Genomic DNA, 22,499 nt, shown 5'->3' with positions numbered 1-22,499 from the left:
CCTCAGCCTCCTGAGTAGCTGGGATTACAGGCACGCACCACCATGCCCAGCTAATTTTTTGTAGTTTTAGTAGAGACGGGGTTTCACCATGTTGACCAGGATGGTCTCGATTTCTTGACCTTGTGATCCACCCGCCTCGGCCTCCCAAAGTGCTGGGATTACAGGCTTGAGCCACCGCGCCCGGCACTCCTCTTTGTTTTTTGAGACACAGTCTTGCTGTGTTGCCCAGGCTGGAGTGCAGTGACGTGATCTCAGCTCACTGCAGCCTCCACCTCCTGGATTCAAGCGATTATCCTGCCTCAGACTCCTCAAGTGGGCAAATCACCTGAGGTCGGGAGTTCGAGACCAGCCTGACAAACAAGAAGAAACCCCATCTCTACTAAAAATACAGAATTAGCCGGGAGTGGTGGTGCATGCCTGTAATCCCAGCTACTCGGGAGGCTGAGACAGAAGGACCACTTAAATCCGGGAGGCGGAGGTTGCGGTGAGGCAAGATCGCGCCATTGCACTCCAGCCTGGGCAACAAGAGCGAAACTCCGTCTCAAAAAAAAAAAAAAAGAAAGAAAGAAAATTGCACTAAAATGTTTATGTTGATTATTGAGGTTTTTTGTTTTGTGAACCTAAAACATTTGAAAGGGAGGCCAGTACCCTGTCCAGGTCCAGGAAAAATACCTACGAGTCTACAAAAATCTACCCACCTTCTACAGCCACGACTCACTGTGCCCAAGGTACAGATTCCCCCAACCATGAAGTCTCCATAAACTGTCCCAGTTTTAATGTCCTCTCCTGTCTTTCCTTGCACGTGTATTAAGATACATTGCATTCTGATTGGTCTTCTGCACTTCGGGCAGCGGGAATGCCTCCACCGCGTCTGCCTTCAAATTTCTGCTCTCGTTAAGAAACGATCTCTTCCCTTCTCAAAGTTATGTATATTTCACTATTCGCCAACCACCTCCTCCACACGCCGTCCACAGGTGAACTGACTCGCATTGAAGTCCTCTCAGTAGTCCCTCCGCACCTCAGCCCTGTGCTTGGCAGCGAAACGGGTGACAGGGCCGCTCCAGCCCGGGTCTCCCGGGCCGCGAACCCGCCCCACGCCGTGTCCAGAAAGCTGTCCTCCCGCCCCATCCTTCTGCCGGCCATCGTGTGGTCGCGTCTGCGCGCTCCGCAGGTCTGCCAGCGTGAGAAAGAGCTCGTGCCGCTTCCAAGTTCAGACCAGAGGGGACGTGAAGCGCGAAAAAGTTCCCCGCGCGCAGTACGCAGGCGCAGCTGTGCTCCAAGGCTTCCGGGACATCGTCCCGGGCTGCACGCCCGGCGCTCTTCCGCTAGCGGGCAGTTGGGGGCGCTTCGGGGAGGGCACCCGAGCTGCTGGGGGGCGCTGGGAAGGGTGGCGTGCAAGGTCAGGGTCGCAGTCCCCGGGGTGGCGTGAAGGGGCGCGTCACCGCGCGGACGAGGATGGGACCCGCGCGGCCCGAGCCTGCCGGCACGATAAGGCGGGTGACAGCCGGCGGGGAGGGGCGGGTGCCACCGCGTCCACGCCCTTTACTCGGGGCCGGGCCTGGAGGGTCCTACGGCTTTGCGCGCTCCTGGCCGGCTGGCTGAGGCGTACCGGTCGGACGCGGCGCCATGCGCTGCCCGCCTGCCTGGCAGCTGCGGCTGCTCCCGCCATGGGGCCCGGCCGCTCCAGGGCGGCTGCTGCCGGTAGCCTGCGTGTGGGCCCCGGCCGGCCGCGCCCCCGGGTCCCTGTCGCCTCTCGCTGGCCTGAGGCCGGCGCGGCTGTGGGGCGCGGGGCAGGCACTGCTCGGGGGCTCTGGAGCCCCGCGCCGCTGGAGGAGCTGCTGCTGGGGCGGGGGTCTGGGTGGTTCGCGGGGCGGCGCTGGCCTCGCGCGGCTCCTGGGGCTTTGGGCTCCGGCCCCCGGCAGGTGCGGGGCGTTCACCGGGCCGGGCGCTCCTCGGCTCCCGCGCGCAGGGTTCCCGGGCCGTCCCGCAGCCACTGCCTGGGCGGGGAGCGAGGCCTGGCGGCGCGGGCCGGCGGCGCCTCCCGGCGACGACGGGCGGCTGCGCCCGGCAGCGGCCGGACTCTCGGAGGCCCGGAAGCTCCTGGGGCTGGCGTACCCTGAGCGCTGGAGGCTGGCAGGTAGGGCCCTACTCCGCCACTTCCCTCCCTCTCCTTCTCCACTCGCGGGGTCCCGGAGCGCCGAGGGGGACACAGCCGGGCCGCAGAGCGCCTGTCACCACCGCCTCTCTGGGCCACTCTGAACCCCAGAGGAGGGAGGGGATAGCTCACCTCAGAGTAGCGCTGTCAAGTTTTCACCTTAGCTGGGGACTCGTTCGCAGATTTGTGGTACACTTGTTCTCTTGTTGACACACACTATACATGTCATTATTGGAATCTTTGAGTCTGCTCCGCCACCAACTTAGTGTGAGCATCTGTTTCGGCTCAGGCAGTAAAATAAGCTGGAGATTTGTCCTTGGAAAAAAAAAATTCTAGCCAAAAATATGCCTATTTTGTTTTTAGGCATTTATACTATTTATTTTATTTATTTTTACCCAAAAAAAACCCCATTATTTGCTTTAAGCGAGTCAAGCAGTCATCAGTGCTTTCACAACGGAAAGCAAAACTTTCAGACGTATCTCACATGCTGTAAGCAGGAAGTTACAGCACTGTGTTCAACAGTCCACACCAGCCAGTGATCTGTTCAGTAATTAATTATTTTTTAAGAAACCAAAATGAATGTTTTTGGAAACAAAATTTAAATAGTTTTCTATAGCTCCTCGTTTTTTAGTTATAATTGGAGGAATGTTTAGACGCAAGGACCTTGTAAGGTCTAAAATGTTTTAGATTTCTCTAAAATAAATCTTCATCCCTTCCATAAACATTTGTTGAGCCCTCATTCTGGACTAGGCCCTGGGGTTCCATTGCCACGCACAAGGAAACATGGTCCCTGTTTCCGCTGGGGCTTCCAGCTTAGTGCGGAGAAACATCTGAAATATTCGTATGTAGAGAGGTAAACCTACAACTGTGGGCTGTAGTGATTTGGGATTTAGAGCACGTTTGTACAGTGGAGGAGAGCAGTTAGGGGGGCAACCTTTTTTGGGGGAGGCGGGGAATGGAGTCTTGCACTGTTGCCTGAGCTGGAGTGCAATGGCCGATCTTGGCTCACTGCAACCTCTGCCTCCTGGGTTCACACAATTCTCCTGCCTCAGCCTCCCAGGTTGCTGGGATTACAGGCTCACACTACCACACCAGGCTAATTTTTTGTATTTTTAGTAGAGACGGGGGTTTCAGTATGTTGACCAGACTAGTCTGGAACTCCTGACCTCGTGATCCAGCCGCATCGGCCTCCCAAAGTGCTGGGATTACAGGCATGAGCGACTGCGCCCAGCCAAGGTGGGAACTTTTCATCTGCCACTTACTGTGAAAGCTTAGGGGAGCTCTTGGTATCACTTGAGTGTAAAGAGAATTATTTCATTGTTCAGTCAGTTGAGTGTAGGTTTTCATGTAAAATATCTTTTTCTCTTTCCTCCTTTTAAAAACGTTTGAGACTAGGAGCTCTCATTGGACTTTGAGCTGCTTGACACGGGGCAGTTCTCTGATGCATCTTTCTGTGTCCAGTTCTTAGCATGTGCGCCGCACAGAGTAGGCACTCAGAGTGCCTTAAGAGAAGAAATAAATGACCATACCACCAGGCACAGAGGGAGACCTTAAGAAACCCTAAGCATCATAGGGTGCACCCACCACTTCTGTATGTGACTCAAAGCAAGTGGAAGGAAATCCAGTTCTGTTTTGTTTCTGAAATATTAGATGTCAGGAAGGGTGTTTAGGTGTCAGGCTTTGGTGGTGCCTGCATGTGCCCAGTCCTGCCTATCCATGACCATTGTTCCTGTGACCCCTTACCCTGTCCCCAGATATCCTGCCATGCTAGTATGTTTTGGTGACAGCCTTAAACAAGGCAAGACTGCCTCTTTTTGTCTTTCTTCCATTTGTTTTTCTTAGTTGGGGGTTTCACTGTGTTGCAGAGACTTGTGTTGAACTCCTAAGCCCAAGCAGTCTTGCCTCGACCTCCCGAGTAGTTCGGACTACAGACATGTGCCACCACACCCAGCTTGCACCTCTTTTTAAGAACAGGAGATACTTTGTTCCACCACATTGAAAAATTATGAATATATAATTTGAAGAAACAAGCCTAAAGTTGGCACACTAATTTTTTTTTTTTTTTTTGCTTCTCAAATAGATAAATGCATATTGTATGTTATGAGGAAATCTGATGAAAAGCCCTTATTTAGACATGATTTCCTGAGAAGTCATTATATATTAAAGCCAGTTTGGATGGTGGTATTTACAGGATTAAGGGGCAATAGGGGTCATTGTTAATTTGTAATTTTAAAAAAATGTGTAATTTATCATTCTAAGAGCAGCCTCAGATGTTGGCACATCTCTTTGAAATGTTGGAGATAAAGAGCAATTGTGTGTGTGTGTGTGTGTGTATGTGTGTGTATTTTTTAATTAAAACATTAAAAACACTAAGCTGAAAAGGAATTCCAGTGTTAATTCATTGATTTTAAGAAAAACAAGTACAAAAATCCTTTTTCAAAAACACGGCTTTATATTTTAATAATACCTCCATCTGTCTCAGCATTTTGTAAACTGTGTGAACAGAAAACTTTGATAAATAGTTTGTATCAGAAACTTTAAAAACACAGGCTACCATGAAATGTGTACACATCTGTGCCAATGGCAGTTTTAGCATAAGTGTATTTCATTCCTCTCCTAAAGGAAGGCCTAAGCCACCACCCCTTTGTCCCTTGGGTGGAATTTGCAGCTATCTTCATACAGAAAGGTCCCTTTTCACTGATAACTCTCTATCTTATCACTTTGGCCAGACGGATGCAGGTGCTTGAGGAGAAGGGATGTGGACTGATGGGATAAATGGCACTTCATCACAACCCTCTGGCTGTGCCTGGCAGATAGAGGAGGCTCTGACCTCAATGAGTTAGGGGCAGGGTTTCAGGAGCAAGCGAAGGCCCCTAGGGTACTGTGAGATTAGGGCAAACCTGCCTCCTGGAGGTTCTTTGTATGGGAGGTTTCAGGGCGGGGCAGCATGCCTTCCCCACATCTCGTAGGCAGGCTTCTCATTAGACGGTAGACTGTACACATCTAGCCCCTCTGTTGCGGTGTGTGCAGTTGGTGCATGTGTGGAGGACTCGGAAAGGCTCCTCTCACTTCGATTACTGACAAGGGGTTGGTGTGTGGTTTGAGATCAGGACTACTCTGTGAACCTGAAACCTGCTGGCAGCTTTAGCTGAGTTTATATTTATGAAGATGGACCATGAGTGGCCACAGTGAATATAGTGAGAACAGCAGTGGGTACAGTGGGCAAGGAGGCCAGAATAGCTGCTTCCTGAATCCCAGTCAGGATGGAGATCCCACAGGGACAGTACCCTTGGGGACCAGGGAGGATGAACCTTTGAAATTGGAACTGCCCCCGAAAGCCAGGAATGTGCATGTGCTATGGAAATACCTTGTTTCAGAGGAAGTGTGAGCACTCTGTAGCTGTGCTGTCACATCATGTTCCACAAGGACAGTAGAGAAAAAATGTAAAATATGTTACTAATTTCTTGTGTTGATCATATGTGTATAATATTTTAGATACATTGAGTCAAGTAAAATGTTATTAAAATTTATTTTACCTATTCCTTTTTTAATGTGGCAACTAGAGAAGTTTAAATTACCTAGGTGGCTCCCATCATATGTCTATTAGAGTCCATGGCAAGCCCCACTGTAGTTCATAGGGCAGGTACCCCAACTCTGGTTTTTTTTTAAATTTTGTCTTTGGGGTACCCCTAGCTCTAAAGCATGCTGATAGCATGGACAGAGTCTGATCTTGCACCAGACACATGGGGGCTTGGATATTTCTTCTCCAGATTTCCAGAACCTAAAGTCTCTGGCTTCTTCCTCTACCCGCTTCTCATCTATCAGGCCCTGATGCCCTCACTTCTCTGCCCAGCTGAGTCCCTTCACTCAGCCTTCATGTCCCACACACCCTCAACTCCTGTGTTCTCCATCACACCACGTGCATCCGTGGAAATGTGTCCTAGCCTCCAGCAAACCCAACATGTCTAAAAACCAAAGTTACCTTTCTCCGCAGAGCATCTTTCCTCTTCTGTCTCTTAGCTCAATGAGAGAGACTGCAGTGTGAACCTTTTGACCCTAGCCAGAGACATGGGCCTTTCCTGTAATGGTAACAATAGTAATAAAGATGATAGTTAATATTTCTTGTGTGCTCAGCACTGGACATTGTACCAGATGCTTTGCACATGGTTTACTGATAATTCCATGAGGGAGGGATTGTTTTTATTGCCATTTTACAGATGAAGAAACTGGGCACAGAGAGATGGAGTGACTCGTGCAAGGTCAAACAGCCAGATGGCAGGGCTTAAAGGGAGGATTTAAGATGGTGAATGCCTAACCTAGGAGGGCCAGTTCTGAGGTTGAGTTGGTCAACTAACCCTCATCTTATACTAATTTTTCAGAGAGGAAAAATGCTCATATCCAACCAGTCATCACGTCCTAGTTCTTAAAAACATCTCCAATCCTTCTCACTGTCCTTTATCCCTCTGCCACCAACCTACTTCACCCTGTTTGCTTCTCACCCAGGGCACTAGAACAGTGCTCTGTCAGCCTCTCCTTTCACTCTGTAGCCAGAGTGGATCATTTAAAAATGCAAAAATGACTATATCATTCCCAGTGTAAAGCCCTTTTAGGCCCGCCTTGCCACAAAATCCTTCTGTTTTATAATCTAGAGACTTCATTTCATTTCTCAGTTCTCCTTCCTGTGGATCCGTGAGGTCTCTGCCTCTGCTCCATCCTGCCAGGCTTTCCGCTCCCCTCCCTGATTCCCAGGTGAGGCCGGTCTGCTTCCTCTCTTTGGGATGTGTGAAGATGCAGAAGACAGGCCTTGCGGCAGAATATGGTTCTGCGTTGTGTGAACTGGTAGACCTTGTGTAGGCTTCTTTTCTCTGTGCTTGGGATTCCTTTCTGAAAAATGAGGATAAGAAGAGGGTGAAAGGAAGGATTTAGGATGATGAATGCCAAATCCTTCAGCTAATGGTGAGGACTCTGGAAGTGCTGCCTTTTGAGTCCTTGAATGACAGTGGGGGTAGCTGGACCTGCTTTTACAACCAGATGGTTGCTATGTTCAGCAGTGGGCATGTGGTAGGCACAGTGTACAGCTTCCTCCACCCACCCCCAACCTCTGTCCTTCTATCCAGCCCTTTTCTCCGGCAATCTGCATTTCAAATTTTCCTTCCCCTTTCTTTTGAAGGATATTTCTTTCCACCTTTGATGCCACAATTCAGTAGAATGAGATAACAGAAAGATACTTGAAGGTATCTGTCAAATAGATAATGGTAGAAGTTGCTGGGGCTGCATCAGGCAATGGTGGGGGCAAGCAAGAGACTTAACTGTGGAGAAAGGTATGGGAGAATTCAGAATTGCAGTGTGCTCAGTTGTGTCTAGGGCTTATGATGGAATCTGAAATGATGTTTATGTGGCAAGTCTAAAGTATTCATTAATATCAGAAGACAGTGATACGTAGTCACATCTTGGTTAACAAGAAGCCAGTTAACTAAAAGCTGAAAAAGATCTTTTATTTTACTTTTCTTACATTCAAATTAGGCAAAGAAGCAAATGGCAATAAAAGAAACTGATAATTTTTAAATTATTACTAAAAAGTAAAACTGTGAGGAAATATTCTGAAATTAATTTGGATTCAGCAAAATTACTCCCTCTTTGTAATCATCATTACTATGTGAGAACAAGACTCAGAATAATAATTAGGGGGCATTTCATTCATGTCACGCAGATTCTTATCGTAGAATCATAACTGATTTAGAAAACTAGAGGTGGAGGGAAGAGGTGGACCTTTATATAGCAGGTCACATACACTATGCTTTCGGAATTATTCACCGAGGCGAAAGAATAGAGATTAGCTACTGGTGAAGGACAAAAAGAATTTTCTGCTGAATCCCAAATTTGCTAGGATGACTCCTTTCAGAACTGCCAGTTCATCGAGGCCGAGTTATTCGGAACCTCAAGTTAGACACTCTCCCTATCCTTTGGGCCCTCAGGCCCCCTTGGGCACTGTTGTAAGAAGCATGGTGCTTTGAAACAAGACCCCAGGCTTTACGTCAAAATGAAGTGGCTCTTGCCCAGCTTCCTATTATTCAGTTAGATTGTGATTATGGGTTTTTAAGCCAGGCATACGGACTTTGTGAGCTGCCAGAACTCACATTTCTGTTTAGGCTGTTGAAGAACTTTGATCTGATAGACATTGGTTCCGTTGCAAAAGTTCGATTTATTGGTTCATTCAACAAATAGTGATTGAGATTTTCCTATGTGCCTGTTACTGTAGGCAATCGGTGACACACCAGACCAGTCTTTTATGTCCTAATAGAAAAACTAAACAACTGAAACATCTAGAATGCTGAAAGGTAAAGCATTGAGAACACAAAGGGAGAGGGAGTGAGGCGGGCAGTGTCGGGTGTCTGTATTTCAAGTGAGGGTGTCAGAGCAGGCTTTTTGGGGAGGGGACTTTAGAATAAAGACCTTAAGGAGGGGCAAGGGCAATTGTTTGAAATATTCCCCACTTCAGAGGCTCGTGTTTCTCCTAGAACTCTGATAACTAAATGTCCAGTTGGCACTGAATTTTCTCTGCACTCTTGAAGGTTATATAAAAGTAACTTTTGGCTGGGTGCAGTGGGTCACGCCCACAATCCTAGCACTTTGTAAGGCTGAGATGATGGGAGGATTGCTTGAGACCAGGAGTTTGATACCAGCCTGGGAACATAGTGAGACACTGGTCTCTATCATTAAAAAAAAATGCATTTCTCTTACTATGAATGCAGTTATCTGTGTTATGTGCTATTACTAATTGGGCTTTTTTTTTTTTTTTTTGATACAGAGTCTTACTCTGTCACTCAGGCTGGAGTGGAGCAAAGCAGCATGATCTTGGCTCACTGCAACCTCCCTGGGTTCAAGTGATTCTCCTGCTTTAGCCTCCCAAGTAACTAGGACTACAGGTGCATACCACCACAACTGGCTAGTTTTTTGTATTTTTTTTAGTAGAGACAGGGTTGCACCATGTTGGCCAGGGTGGTCTCGAACTCCTGACCTCAAGTGATACACCTGCCTCGGCCTCCCAAAGTGCTGGGATTACAGGTGTGAGCCGCCATGCCTGGCCTGTTCATAATGGATTTTCTAAATTTTTTTTTGAGACAGCGTCTTGCTGTATCGCCTAGGCTGGAGAGCAGGGGCACAATCATGACTCACTGCAGTCCCAACCTCTGGGCTCAAGTAATCCACCTCAGCCACCTGACTAGCTGGGACTACAGGTGCTTGCCACCACCCCAGCTAATTTCTGTGTTTTTTTGTAGAGATGGGCCTGATCTGAAACTCCTGGGCTCAAGTGATCTACCTGCCTCAGTCTCCTGAAGTGCTAGGCCTTTTGGGGGAGGGGACTTTAGAATAAAGACCTTAAGGAGGGGCAAGGGCAATTGCTTGAAATATTCCCCACTTCAGAGGCTCGTGTTTTTCCTAGAACTCTGTTAACTAAATGTCCAGTTGGCACTGAGTGCATGAGCCACTTTGCCTGGCCAATATTTACTCTTCTGATAAGACTTTATCTTGTTTGCCTGTTTTTTATGTGCATGAACAATTGTGTTCATATTTATTTTCATATCATGTTGATATTTCCCAAAGCAATAATATAATATTAAGAAGCAATATATTACATGTGTAATGGATCCTTGAAACTGTTTTACAAAAGTTATCTAGAGTGGGTTGTTTGTTTAAAGACTACAGCACCTTGTATTCCCAGGTGGTCTCCCATCCAAGTAGTAATGAGGCCTGACCCTGCGTAGTTTCCGAGGTCAGACAAGATTGGGTGCATTGGGAGTGTGTGGCCGTAGACAGAGTGTTTTGAGATACTAGATGTAATCAAGGGCTTTAACTGGGCAGCTTGATCTTCAAGTTGCAGTGCAGTTAGATGCCAAAGAGTATAGTATAGCTTGAATGGAGGAAAAATATGATCGGAGATGAACACCAAAATCAAGAGACAGGGAAGGAGGGGCTGACCAGAACAGGTTTCCATAGTTGCCTCCCAGTTTTTCTTGGTGAGGAAGAGTTAATTAGCCTAAGAAATCATCTTCTCTGCTTCAGGTACGATCACTTGCTCCCTTAGTTCCCCTGCTTGTTCTCACCTGGAACTATTTGGTTCTTCCCTTGAGTCAGGGGTCAGGGAGCAAAAGGGAGGAAACTGCTAGAGACTGAGATCAACCCATACTCTGAAAACAGCTTATTTGGCAAGGAAGCCTCCAGTACCCTAGCCCCTTTGCTGAAGTGCCCTGAGCATTGAGAGCATTTGGTTTTTTTCTAGCTGCGGTTGGATTTCTCACGATGTCCAGTGTTATCTCCATGTCCGCCCCTTTCTTCCTGGGGAAGATCATCGATGTCATCTATACCAACCCCACTGTGGACTACAGTGACAACTTGACCCGCCTCTGCCTTGGGCTCAGTGGTGTGTTTCTGTGTGGTGCTGCTGCCAATGCCATCCGCGTCTACCTCATGCAAACTTCAGGTAAAAATCTCTCCTCTCAGGGATGTGAGTCATCCTGAAGATGATGTGGAGTCTTGTGGGTTTGTTCGGGCTCAAATCTCGTGCTCCAGGCTCCATTCTCTTCCTCTTTTCCTGGCATCCTGTTAAGTGGGGATAGAACCCAATGACTGCACATGTGTTGGAGTTATAGATTATTTTAGATGAAGCACTCTGTTTTCAAATCTTCTTTTACAGTTGGAATTGAGCTCATGTCTGTCTTATGGGAGGTTTGAAAATAATGTCCCTGGCCATGCAGCTAGATTTCTGAGACTTCCTGAAGGCTTCAGAAACCCATTTACATGCCCCATGCTTGTGTTTCTCCTTAAGTAGCAGCTGGGATAAAAACTTTGTCAGTATTTCTGTGAAGAGGCCTCGTTGTTACAGGCAGGTCACTGCCACAATAATGAGAGAACCCGGGACACCAACTCCAAGTCTGTTACTCTCCATTTAGCTCTGTGGATAATTAACCAGCTCTTGTCATTTGAAGGTTCAATACAAGAAAGGGTTTCCAGGGAGAAACAAAATGACCTTTTGGAGGTTAATGTAATACAACTTTTTTATAAATAATATTAAAAAATCTCATCCAAGTATGATACTCATGCCTGTAATCCTAGCACTTTGGAAGGCTGAGATAGGAGGATCGCTTGAGCCCGTGAGTTTGAGACCAGCCTGAGCCAAATAGCAAGACTCCGTCTATATAAAAAATAAAAATAAATTATTGGGTGTAGTGGCACACATCTGTAGTTTCAGCTACCCAGGAGGCTGAGGTGGGAGGATGGCTTGAGCCCAGAAGGTTGAGGCTACAGTGAACTATGATCACGCCACTGCATTCAAGCCTTGGTGTTAGAGCAATACCCAGTCTCCAAAAAAAAGAAGTAAAAATTTTAAAAGCCTCTGAGACATGTTATATTTATTTTATCCCTGTATCCTCTCATTAGCACCCACAGTCAGTAGTTAATAAGAGAAAAGTAGCATTCATTAGTAGTGCATGACAGTTAATGTGCCAGGTTTGGGAAAGTCTCTTTCCACCCATGGGATACAGTGCAACAGACATGCTCAGAGGCTGCTTTGCTCAGAAAGGTTACAACTCCAGGCCAAGCTGCTGCACAGTAGATGGCTGCCCCATAATGGTAATGGATGTCTTTACTCCAGGTGAGACTGTTTGTGTTTGCTTTTGCAGGTCAGCGCATTGTGAATAGGCTGAGAACTTCATTATTCTCCTCCATTCTGAGGCAGGAGGTTGCTTTCTTTGACAAGACCCGCACAGGAGAATTGATTAACCGCCTCTCATCAGACACTGCACTCCTTGGGCGCTCAGTGACTGAAAACCTCTCAGATGGGCTCAGGGCTGGGGCCCAGGCTTCTGTAGGCGTCAGTATGATGGTATGTTGGCCTGGTTCCCCTTGGTACCTTCCTGCCAGGGCCTGGCTTGCACCAGGCCTCTCAATTGTGAGATGAGCTCAAGGTGATCAGTTTGCATCATTCTGTAAGTGCCTAGAGCCAAAAGTGCTGTTGCAGAGGCTGCTGGGACGTGGGGATTGCCTCCACATGCATGGCCTCTTATACCTTCATTTCTACAGAATGAATGATTATCTGGAAAATGGATTCTTATGTTACTGTTGGGTATTCTGAGATGTGTAAACCTGGGGTATTAAGGCAGAAAAGACCATCAGGTAGAAGGAGCACTGGGTACTCCTTCTGTGGAGTGTACCAATCAGTGGGTGGTACCAATCTGTGGGTGGTACCAATCAGTGACTAAATTCCATTCCTCGGTGTGTATAACTCTACCTGTGTTCTTTTAAGGGGAGTGCTCTTCACTCCCGTAGGCTTTTTTCCTTCCCTTAACTGGGTGGCTTGTGCCTGTCCCGTCTGCTTGCCTTACTTCTTCAACAAGTGTTTCTATTTAGCCCAGTGCTGCAGGTCAGTAGAGAAACAATGCAAGCCACGTATGTTATTTAATGTTTTGGTAGCCACATTTAAAAAAGCAAAAAGAAGCCAATGATATTAATTTCATTTTTTTATTTTAATTTTTTTTTTTTTTTTGGGACGGAGCTTCGCTCTTGTTACCCAAGCTGGAGTGCAATGGCGCGATCTCGGCTCACCACAACCTCCGCCTCCTGGGTTCAGGCAATTCTCCTGCCTCAGCCTCCCGAGTAGCTGGGATTACAGGCACGCGCCACCATGCCCAGCTAATTTTTTGTATTTTTAGTAGAGATGGGGTTTCACCGTGTTGACCAGGATGGTCTCGATCTCTTGACCTCGTGATCCACCCGCCTCGGCCTCCCAAAGTGCTGGGATTACAGGCTTGAGCCACCGCGCCCGGCCCAATTTTAATTTTTTTTTTAGAGACAGTCTCACTCTGTCACCCAGGCTGAAGTACAGTGGCAAGATTATAGCTCACTGCAGTCTTAAACTCCTGGGCTCAAGTGATTCTCCTACCTCAGACTCCCAAGTATCTGGGACTCCAGACACACACCCTCAAGCTTGGCTAATTAAAAAATGTATATACCTACAAATATATTTTTGTAGAGGCAGGGTCTCTCTATGTTTCCCAGGTTGGTCGCAAACTCTTGGCCTCAAGTGATCCTCCTGCCTTGGTCTCCCAAAGTACTGGGATTACAGGCTTGAGCCACTGTACCTGGATGAGAGCAATTTTAATCATGTTTTGTTTAAGCCAATATAAACAAAATATTGTCATCTCAACATGTAATTAATATAAAAATTATTAATAAGATATTTTACATTATTTCTTTCATGTTGTAGTTGACCCTTGAACAATGCAGGGGTTGGGACACTGAACCGCACACAGTCAAAAATCAAAGTATAACTTTTGACTCCCCGAAAACTTAACTACTACTAGCCTACTGTTGACCAGAAGCCTTACTGATAACATAAACAGTCAATTACCATGTATTTGGTGTGTTATGTATATTATATACTATGATCTTATAATAAAGCAAGCTAGAGAAAAGAAAATGTTATTAAGAAAATCATAAGGAAGAGAAAATATATTTGTTATTTATTACGTGGAAGTGGATCATGATAAAAGTCTTCATCCTCATTGTCTTCACGTTGAGTAAGCTGAGAGGTGGAAGAAAGTTTGTTCTTACTGTCTCAGTGGCAGCAGAGATGGAAGAAAATCTGTGTATAAGTTGACCCATGCAGTTCAAACCTATGTTGTTCAAAGATCAACTGAATTTCCAAATCTGATGTGTATTCTCTACTTATGAAGCATCTTAATTCAGATGCAAAATTTTCATTGAAAGTACTTGATCTGGATTTAGGTTTTATAAAATGTACAACTGAAAAAGTAGTTTGACATACTCAAGTTTTCCAGACATAATAGTTTGATAATAACTGGATGGAGTTTAGGCTTTTAAATTTAAATTAATTAAACCTAAATGCAATTTTAAAAAGTATCTCAGTCATACCTGACACATTTTAAGTTTCCAGTAGCCATGTGAGCCTATTGTTTTGGTCAGTGCAGTTCTAGACCCTGTGGAATAAGAACTGTAAATAATCCTTTCTCACAAATGGAAAGCTTGGATTTTGTCCTCTGTGTCCCGTGAAGCATTCAGTTCAGAGAGGAAGGTTGTGTTGCCTATTTGATCAGACTTATAGAATGAAAAACAGCTTTAAAATCTCATGATTTCCAGCTAAGAGAGAAGCAAACCTTTGGAAGAGGACCCTTCCTGAACAAACATGCCGTTTTTCAACTATGAATAGTTTTGGGGATCAGGAAGAATTCAAGCTGGGAAAAATCACTTGGGGTACCTCTTTTTTAAAATTTTTTTTTTTTTTTAAGAGATGAGGGTTCACCACATTGGCCAGGCTGGTCTTGAACTTCTGACCTTGTGATCCACCCTCATTGGCCTCCCAAAGTGCTGGGATTACAGGCGTGTGCTACTGTGCCCAGCCTGGGGTACCTCTTTCTGTAACAAGGAAAGGGAATTCAGTGTAGGTCAGATGAGCAATTCAAAGGGTTTGTTTGGGCTGCCATACTACCACAGACTAGGTGGCTGGAACAACATAAATGTGTTTCTCATGGTTCTGAAGGTTGGAAGTCCAAGATCAAGGTGCTAGCAAAATAGCTTCATTCCGAGGCCTCTTTTCTTGGGTTGTAGGCAGTTGCCATCTTGCTGTGTGCTCACATAGTGGATGGAGAGTGTGTTCTGGAGTGTCTCTTCTTATAAGGACACTAGTCCTGTTGGATCGTGGGCCCACACTTACCTCATTTAGCCTTAGTTAGCCTTAGTTACTTTCTTAGTGGCCCCATCTCCAAATACAACCATGCTGGGGGTTAGGGCTTCAACATGTGAATTTCAGGGTGAAACATTCAGTCTATAACAGCACCTCAGGAAGTGGCTTCACCTAGGATCTGATCTTTGGCTCTAGAGGGTCAGAAATGTGACTTTGTTTCTTCTACACAAACTTATGGACCTGACTTAGGAGAAGTCCAATTAAGAGAACCTCATACTGTGTATACCATATTGCCAATTTATTAATTTACATAGTGGGCCTTCCTTCCTACCATTAAGATGTGTTTCTGCCATTACAATTTTTTTTTTCAGTTTTTTTTGTTTTGTTTGTTTTTTGTTTTTTGAGACAGGGTCTCAATCTGTTGCCCAGGCTGTAGTACAGTGGTATGATCTTGGCTCACTACGGCCTCCATCTCTCGGGCTCAAGTGATCCTCCCACCTCAGCCTCCTGAGTAGCTGGAACTACAGGTGTGCATCATCATTCTGGCTAATTTTTGTATTGTTTGTAGAGACAATGTTTCATCATGTTGCCCAACCCACTGGTTTTGAACTCCTGGGCTCATGTGATCCACCTGCCTTGGCCTCCCAAAGTGCTAGGATTACAGGCATAAGCCACCATGCCCAGCCCATTTCTGCTATTCCAAACACTTCATTATGGTGCCAGGATCCTGTATTAGTCATCAGAAGTTTATTCATTAAGTATGGAACCAGAGTGAAGGGACGGGGGTGGTTCTGGGACAGTTCTGGGAGAATCCTGATAGACTGTGCCTGCCCCACACAGAGTACACTTGTTCAGTTGGTTCTTTTGAGATCAGTTGTGTTCAGGCCCCGGAAGTGTTAGACTTGCCTGTTGGTCTTGTGTCCTGATGGTGACCATCAGAGATAAGATTATGCCCCCTTCCCCACCCCGCAGGCTCACCCCAGGTGTCCTGATGGACTAGTCTTCCCAGGGTGGGACATTCCTATACGCATCTGCCTGCTCGTCTTTGAAGGTGCCAAGCCCCTTTCTGCCTCAAGGCCTTTATCCATTGGCTCTTACCTCTTGGTGGTGAGATCTTCCAAGATCATGTTACATCTGAAGTGATACTTTCTCTCTCTTTTACTTGTTTATTATGTAAATCCCACCTCTTCTTTCTTGTATGAAAACTCTGTGAAGGTTGGTTAACTGCCAGGTGCCTGGAATAGTGCTTGCGCTCAGTAATAACTTGTTGAATGAGTGAATGAACGAATGATTGGTTGGTCCATTCACTACCTTATGTTTAAGTTTGCAGCTTTTCCTCAGCATCATTTAGGAGAGCCTTGTACTGATTATACTATTTTCTTTGCAAAAGAGATATGATAGATTTTAGTAATTTGTTGAAGAGATGCTAGTACCATTGCAAATACAATCACCAAATTACAAGGTTGACAGGAAAACCCTCTGTTACTTACTTCTAAAAGTTAGGCTATGCTTTCAGCAGTTCCAATTGCTAGAAGCTCCTCAATATATTGAGCCCAGATCCCTCCTGCTGACTTCAGTCCACTGAGCCATGAAAGCAGCTCTAATTCTTCTTTTACTTGTTAGTCATGTCCCTCTGTTGACTGTCATATGATGTGGGATTTTTTGTGGGGGTTTTTTTTTTTTTTTTTGAGATGCAACGTCACTTTGTTGCCCAGGCTGGAGTTCAGTGGCTTGATCTTGGCTTATTGCAACCTCCACCTCCCAGGTTCAAGCGATTCTCCTGCCTCAGCCTCCCGAGTAGCTGGGATTACAGGCATGCACCACCATGCCTGGCTAATTTTGTATTTTTGGTAGAGATGGAGTTTCTCCATGTCAGTCAGGCTGGTCTCCAACTCCTGACCTCAGGTAATCCGCCCACCTCAGCCTCCCAAGGTACTGAGATTATAGGTGAGAGCTACCACGCCCAGCCCGATGTGGGGCTTTTTGGTGACTTCACCATCTTGGTCATTTCGGTGGGACCTGTTGCTCTGGTTGTCCAGTTCCTGCAGGTGGTTCAGACTTGAATACACAACTCCTGATGTTGTCTGGCAGTGTGGAGCAGAATAGGCATCTGCCACACTCCCATCCTGTCTCTTCCCACTCTGTTGTTGAACACCATGTTGTGATCTACTATTGGCCTGAAGATTCTTTCTTTAGCAACTGCTTGTCACACTTCTTCTATGTGTCATGCTGAATATTTATGGGGTTTTGTGAAGAATGAAGATGTCTGAAAAATTCCACCAAAACAGGATGTAGTAACTTGGGACAGTACCTTCAAGCCTGCTATTAATTTAAACACATTCACACAAAGACACACTCACACACATACTCCTCTACTGTAGGTAATAAGAATGTCTTGCCACCTGTGTAACAAACACCTCTCATTTTTTTCTGTTTTTGACAGTTTTTTGTCTCACCTAATCTGGCCACCTTTGTTTTGAGCTTGGTGCCTCCAGTGTCAATCATTGCTGTAATTTATGGACGATATCTACGGAAACTGACCAAAGTCACCCAGGATTCCCTGGCACAAGCCACTCAGGTAAAGGCCCCTTCCTGTCCGTGTGGTCTCCAGCAGAGTGGGGTTACAATCAGGGTCCTAGAGGGCAGATCCTAAGGGATGTGCTTAAGTTTTTCAATAAAGTGCCTTCCTTTCCTTTCATTAGAAATTACCCCAAGATCCCAGAAACTTAAACTGCTCTGTTTTCTAGACTAGATTTCTATCTGTATCTCAAAGTAGATCCAACTTGACTAAACATTTTATGGAGTCCTCACTTCTTACTATTACTATTTCTTTTCTTTTCTTTTTCAGATAGGGTACATGAAAAAACTTTTTTTTCATGCACTCTAGAAAAGTCCTCACTTCTTACTATCACCCTTTTCTTTTTTTCTTTTTCAGACAGGATACATGAAAAAAGTTTTTGTTTTTTTTCATGCACTCTAGGCTGGACTGCAATGGTGCAATCATAGCTCAATGAAGCTTTTACCTCCCGGGCTCAAGTGATCCTCCCACCTCAGCCTCCGCAGTAGCTGTTACTATAGGCACATGCCACCATGCTCCACTAATTTTTAAAATTTTTTGTAGAGACAGGGTCTTACTGTGTTGCCCAGGCTGGTTTCAAATTCCTGGGTTCAAGTGATCCTCCCACCTCAATCAGAGTGCTGGGATTATAGGCGTGAACCACCACAGCCACCCGCTATCACTATTTGTTATAGGATGTAACAGCTAATCATGTTTTGTAAATAGTTACTGGATAACACTATGTTTTATTAATGTAATCTAGCTTTTCAGTGCTGTGCAACATTATCTTTTCAAAAATTAAAAATGGCCTGGTGCGGTGGCTCACAGCTGTAACCCCAGCACTTTGGGAGGCCAAGGTGGGTGGATCACCTGAGGTCAGGAGTTTGAGACCAGCCTGGCCAACATGGTGAAACCCCGTTTCTACTAAAATACAAAAATTAGCCAGGCATCGTGGTGTGTGCCTGTAATCCCAGCTACTTGAGAGGCTGAAGCAGGAGAATCGCTTGAACCTGGGAGGTGTAGTTTGTAGTGAGCTGATGTCGTGCCATTGCGCTCCAGCCTGGGCAACAAAAGCAAAAGTATTCCAAAAAAATTTTTTTAAATAACCATTATACTTTCATGTTACAAAAACCATGCATTTTTATTGTTGAAAAATTGAAAATATAAACAGAGAAAACAAAAACAGGCATAATCCTGTCTTTTAAAATTAACATTACTAGCATTTTGGAGTCTATCTTTTTCTCTGCATAAGAATGTATTTCTGGCTGGGTGAGGTGGCTCACGTCTGTAATCCCTGCACTTTGGGAGGCTGAGGTGGGTGGATCACCTAAGTCAGGTGTTCACGACCAGCCTGCCCAACATGGAAAAACCCCGTCTCTACTAAAAATACAAAAATTAGCTGGGCGTAGTAGTGGGCACCTGTAATCCCAGCTGCTCAGGAAGCTGAGGCAGGAGAATCGCTTGAACCTGGGATGCGGAGGTTGTAGTGAGTTAAGATCCTGCCACTGCACTCCAGCCTGGGCAACAAGAGCAAAGCTCCATCTTAAAAAAAAAAAAAAATGTATCTCTGCATCTACATACTCTCCTATTTTTCTGTCTACATATATGATATATTTAGGTATAGATTTTTTTCCCCCAAAACTAGGATTGTTTTGTATACTCTGCTTTGTCACTCTTTTTTGACTTAGTTATGTATCAGGAGTGGCTTTCCGTTGATGGTGTCTTAAAAATGAGAACTACATTTTAGGTTTGCTTTTAGAAGCTCTTGAAATAGGACCCTTCTCCTCCTGAAATGTATTTATTATTCTCCCAGCTAGCTGAGGAACGTATTGGAAATGTAAGAACTGTTCGAGCTTTTGGGAAAGAAATGACTGAAATAGAGAAATATGCCAGCAAAGTGGACTATGTGATGCAGTTAGCAAGGAAAGAGGCATTCGCTCGGGCTGGCTTCTTTGGAGCAGTAAGTAGATCATTTTGGAAAAAGTGAAAGTGGCAGATGTTAGAACTGTGAGAGTTTTATTCTGTGGTGCTCAGCATAGGTAGAAAATAATTTTAATTTTTTCAATTTTAGTCTTTAATTTCAAGGCCAAGAATGACTTTCTTTAATATATTTTTGTGAAAAAGGAAGAAACAAGTAAATGTCCTTAGAGAAAAGTCAGTGCATGTTGCGATCAGGCATTAATTCTCTGTGCAGTGTAGGCCAACGGCATTAGCTTTGCCTGGGTGCTGGTCAGCCTCCCTGAGACTCAGCTCCACCCCAGATCTGCTGGGCAGGAAATTCTGGAGCTGGGGCCATTGATCTGTTTAGCAGGCTTTCTGGGTAATTTTGATGCCATCAAAGTCTGAGGATTAACTGAAATCCCCTCAGTGTGTTTCAAGAAAGAAGTATAAAAAAATCAATCACAGTGCATTCAAGTAGGACACGAAATAGAAAATCACCATGAGGGCAAATTCAAGATATGTGTAAACTGAAAAGAACTTCAGAGGTGATTCCATCATTGCCCTGATTAACAGTTAAGGAACAGCAGCTCAGAGAAGGCTGCCCCTATACCTAAGGTGACCACATATGTAACCAAGGTAAAAACAGGCCACAGGTACAGGACTCCAGCTCCTCAGGCTGGTGTCCTTACCCAGAACATCTCATTAAATTATATAAACCTATATAGTAGATATTTGTTTCCTCTAGTTAGGGAACGAACCTTTAACATTAGTGTTATCCTTTGCAAACTGAGTAGATTGAATAAAATAGGGATCTGATAGGAGACTTAGCTTAGAGGTTTTCATGGTGATGAGATTGTTTTCTTCAATATTGCAATATTACAAAACCATTTTAAATTTGAAACTCAGGTGAAGTTAATATTTTGGAAAAATCTTGCTATGACAGTTAAATGCAAAAGGGACATTACATGCTGTGTTCACGCTTTTTGCATTCTGGGTCTTTGGTTCCCACCTGACTTCTGTGTTTGTTTCATTCGACAGACCGGGCTCTCTGGAAACCTGATTGTGCTTTCTGTCCTGTACAAAGGAGGGCTGCTGATGGGCAGTGCCCACATGACAGTGGGTGAACTCTCTTCCTTCCTAATGTATGCTTTCTGGGTTGGAGTAAGCATTGGAGGTAAATAATTGAAATAGGTTTGGGGCATTACAAATTAAAAATCAAAGCATCATTTCTGAAATAGAAACAGAACTTTCACATTACTTCAATTAACTTTTACTGAAAAAAGTATTTCCTAGAATGTTATTATTCTAACTGGGGTTTTTTTTGGAGATGGAGTCTCTCTCCGTCACCCAGGCTAGAGTGCAGTGGCGTAATCTTGGCTCACTGCAACCTCCGTTTCCCAGGTTTAAGTGATTCTCCTGTCTTAGCCTCCTGAGTAGTTGGGATTGCGGGCGCGCATCACCATGCCTGGCTAATTTTTGTATTTTTAGTAGAGACGAGGTTTCACCATGATGGTCAGGCTGGTCTTGAACTCCTGACTTTGTAATCTGCCCAAATGGGCTTTTCAAGAATTAAAATGAGTGTGACCCTCGCACATAAGGGAGCAAGCAGCTCCTTGGCTGGGAAGTTTGGGGATCTTTGCAGGCCTCCTGTAGCTCAGCATCACTCTGGAGCGGTATTTCCCAGCCTACATGTTCCAACCCTTTGTTCGCGTGCTCACAGGTGCAGGCAGGAGGAGGGCGGTGCTGAGCAAGTGTGGACACAGAAATCCATAGTCCTGTGTTAGTGATGGTTTTGTGATTGGCAAATTAGTGGAGGATAAAATTCCTTTTGTACAAAATCAACCATATTCCAAACTAATGGGCAATCAAAAAAAATTATAAATTATCAAACAAAGTTGCATGATTTTATTAAAGATCTCTTAGAGTTTAGCTTTTATTTTTCATTCCCAGATGAAGTGAAGCAGGAATGCATCCCCAGTCTACTTGGGAAAAATGATTACCTGCTTTTTGTTTTCCTTCTTGTCTTTGAAAACCAAGATGGAAAGGTCAGGTAAATAGCTTGAAGTCTGATTAATGGAACATCATCAGGTATCCTATGGTGTTGCCTCAACCAGAGAGTTTTATTTTCAGGGTTTTGTGTCTAATTGTTGAAGGTAGAGGCATTTCCTTAGACATCTGCAAGCAAGTGAGGATTTTTTTTTCTGGAATGAGATTTGCAGAGACACCTAAAAAAAGCATTTTAGTTCTGCTGGCTGGTCTTGAATACAAACCTGATTAAGATGTTTTGGGGTGCTGGATGGTTTGGGAAGTGAGAAGGTGGTCCAATTCAGGAGACCCATAGGCAGACAGTATGTAGGTCTTTCCTGTTCATTTCTTGGATTGAGCCCGCTGGGCTGGAGGTTTCACCCCTATTGTGGTCCTGTTCTCTTAGGTCTTCTGTCCTCCTTCTAGTGGACTACCTACTCCACTTCCCCTCCCTCTGGTCTTTCTGTTCACATTTCCAGGTTTCCTCCATGGCCTCCCCTCATCTTAATGTTTTTTGCCACATTCGACATGATCTTTCTCAGCCTCTCCTCTTCCCTCCTCTGCCCCACTTGGCATGATAGAAGTTATTTCTGTTTGTGGTTGTTCTATTGCCCTCTCTGTTCACAAGGGACAAGTTCACAACTGTGCCTTGCACAGTATGGGTTGCAAAACACAGTTCTAATCCATCAACATAGTCAGTTACCACCACTGGTTATTGGAGGTACTGCCAAGGCTTCATCTGCGTGCAGATTGGGTAACTTGGTTTTCTTAACCACAGGCTAGCCCACAACTCCGGTCAGCTGTCTTGTTCAGGATCTGCCATCTGGTGTGAGTAGCGATAAGAAAAAGTAAGGGGGCCGGGCGCGGTGGCTCACGACTGTAATCCCAGCACTTTGGGAGGCCAAGGCGGGTGGATCATGAGGTCAAGAGATAGAGATCATCCTGGCCAACATGGTGAAACCCCATCTCTGCTAAAAATACAAAAAAATTAGCTGGGCATGGTATCGTGCACCTGTAGTCCCAGCTACTCAGGAGGCTGAGGCAGGAGAATTGCTTGAACCCGGGAGGTGGGGATTGCAGTGAGCCAAGTTCGCGCCACTGCACTCCAGCCTGGCACCTGG

The 22,499-nt window shown here is 45.3% G+C and overlaps 1 protein-coding gene and 1 long non-coding RNA gene across 4 annotated transcripts in view; one reads left to right on the top strand and one right to left on the bottom strand.

The window, feature by feature from the left end:
- The window catches only part of LOC108302769, a 16,505-nt gene extending 15,445 nt beyond the window's left edge, over positions 1–1,060 (bottom strand). Inside the window, exon 1 of the long non-coding RNA XR_001824506.2 lies at positions 699–1,060. This is a non-coding gene — a long non-coding RNA (uncharacterized LOC108302769). The remainder of the gene's footprint in view (positions 1–698) is intronic.
- Positions 1,061–1,341: 281 nt separating this feature from the next.
- ABCB10 (ATP binding cassette subfamily B member 10) overlaps positions 1,342–22,499 on the top strand; it is a 40,521-nt gene continuing 19,363 nt past the window's right edge. For 2 of the 3 annotated variants that reach the window (XM_037737776.1, XM_037737777.1), the window contains exons 1-6: positions 1,342–2,137; positions 10,437–10,637; positions 11,836–12,038; positions 17,299–17,433; positions 19,226–19,372; positions 20,392–20,527. In XM_037737776.1, the coding sequence (XP_037593704.1) occupies positions 1,627–2,137; positions 10,437–10,637; positions 11,836–12,038; positions 17,299–17,433; positions 19,226–19,372; positions 20,392–20,527 (1,333 nt within the window). In that variant the 5' untranslated portion in view covers positions 1,342–1,626. The remainder of the gene's footprint in view (positions 2,138–10,436; positions 10,638–11,835; positions 12,039–17,298; positions 17,434–19,225; positions 19,373–20,391; positions 20,528–22,499) is intronic. The other variant, XM_017526495.2, reaches the window with a different exon arrangement.

This window comes from Cebus imitator, unplaced genomic scaffold, assembly GCF_001604975.1.
Source record: "Cebus imitator isolate Cc_AM_T3 unplaced genomic scaffold, Cebus_imitator-1.0 Scaffold42, whole genome shotgun sequence".
NCBI lineage: Eukaryota > Metazoa > Chordata > Mammalia > Primates > Cebidae > Cebus > Cebus imitator.
Note: the sequence above shows the minus strand (reverse complement) of the source record. Positions and strands in the feature narration are given on the sequence as shown.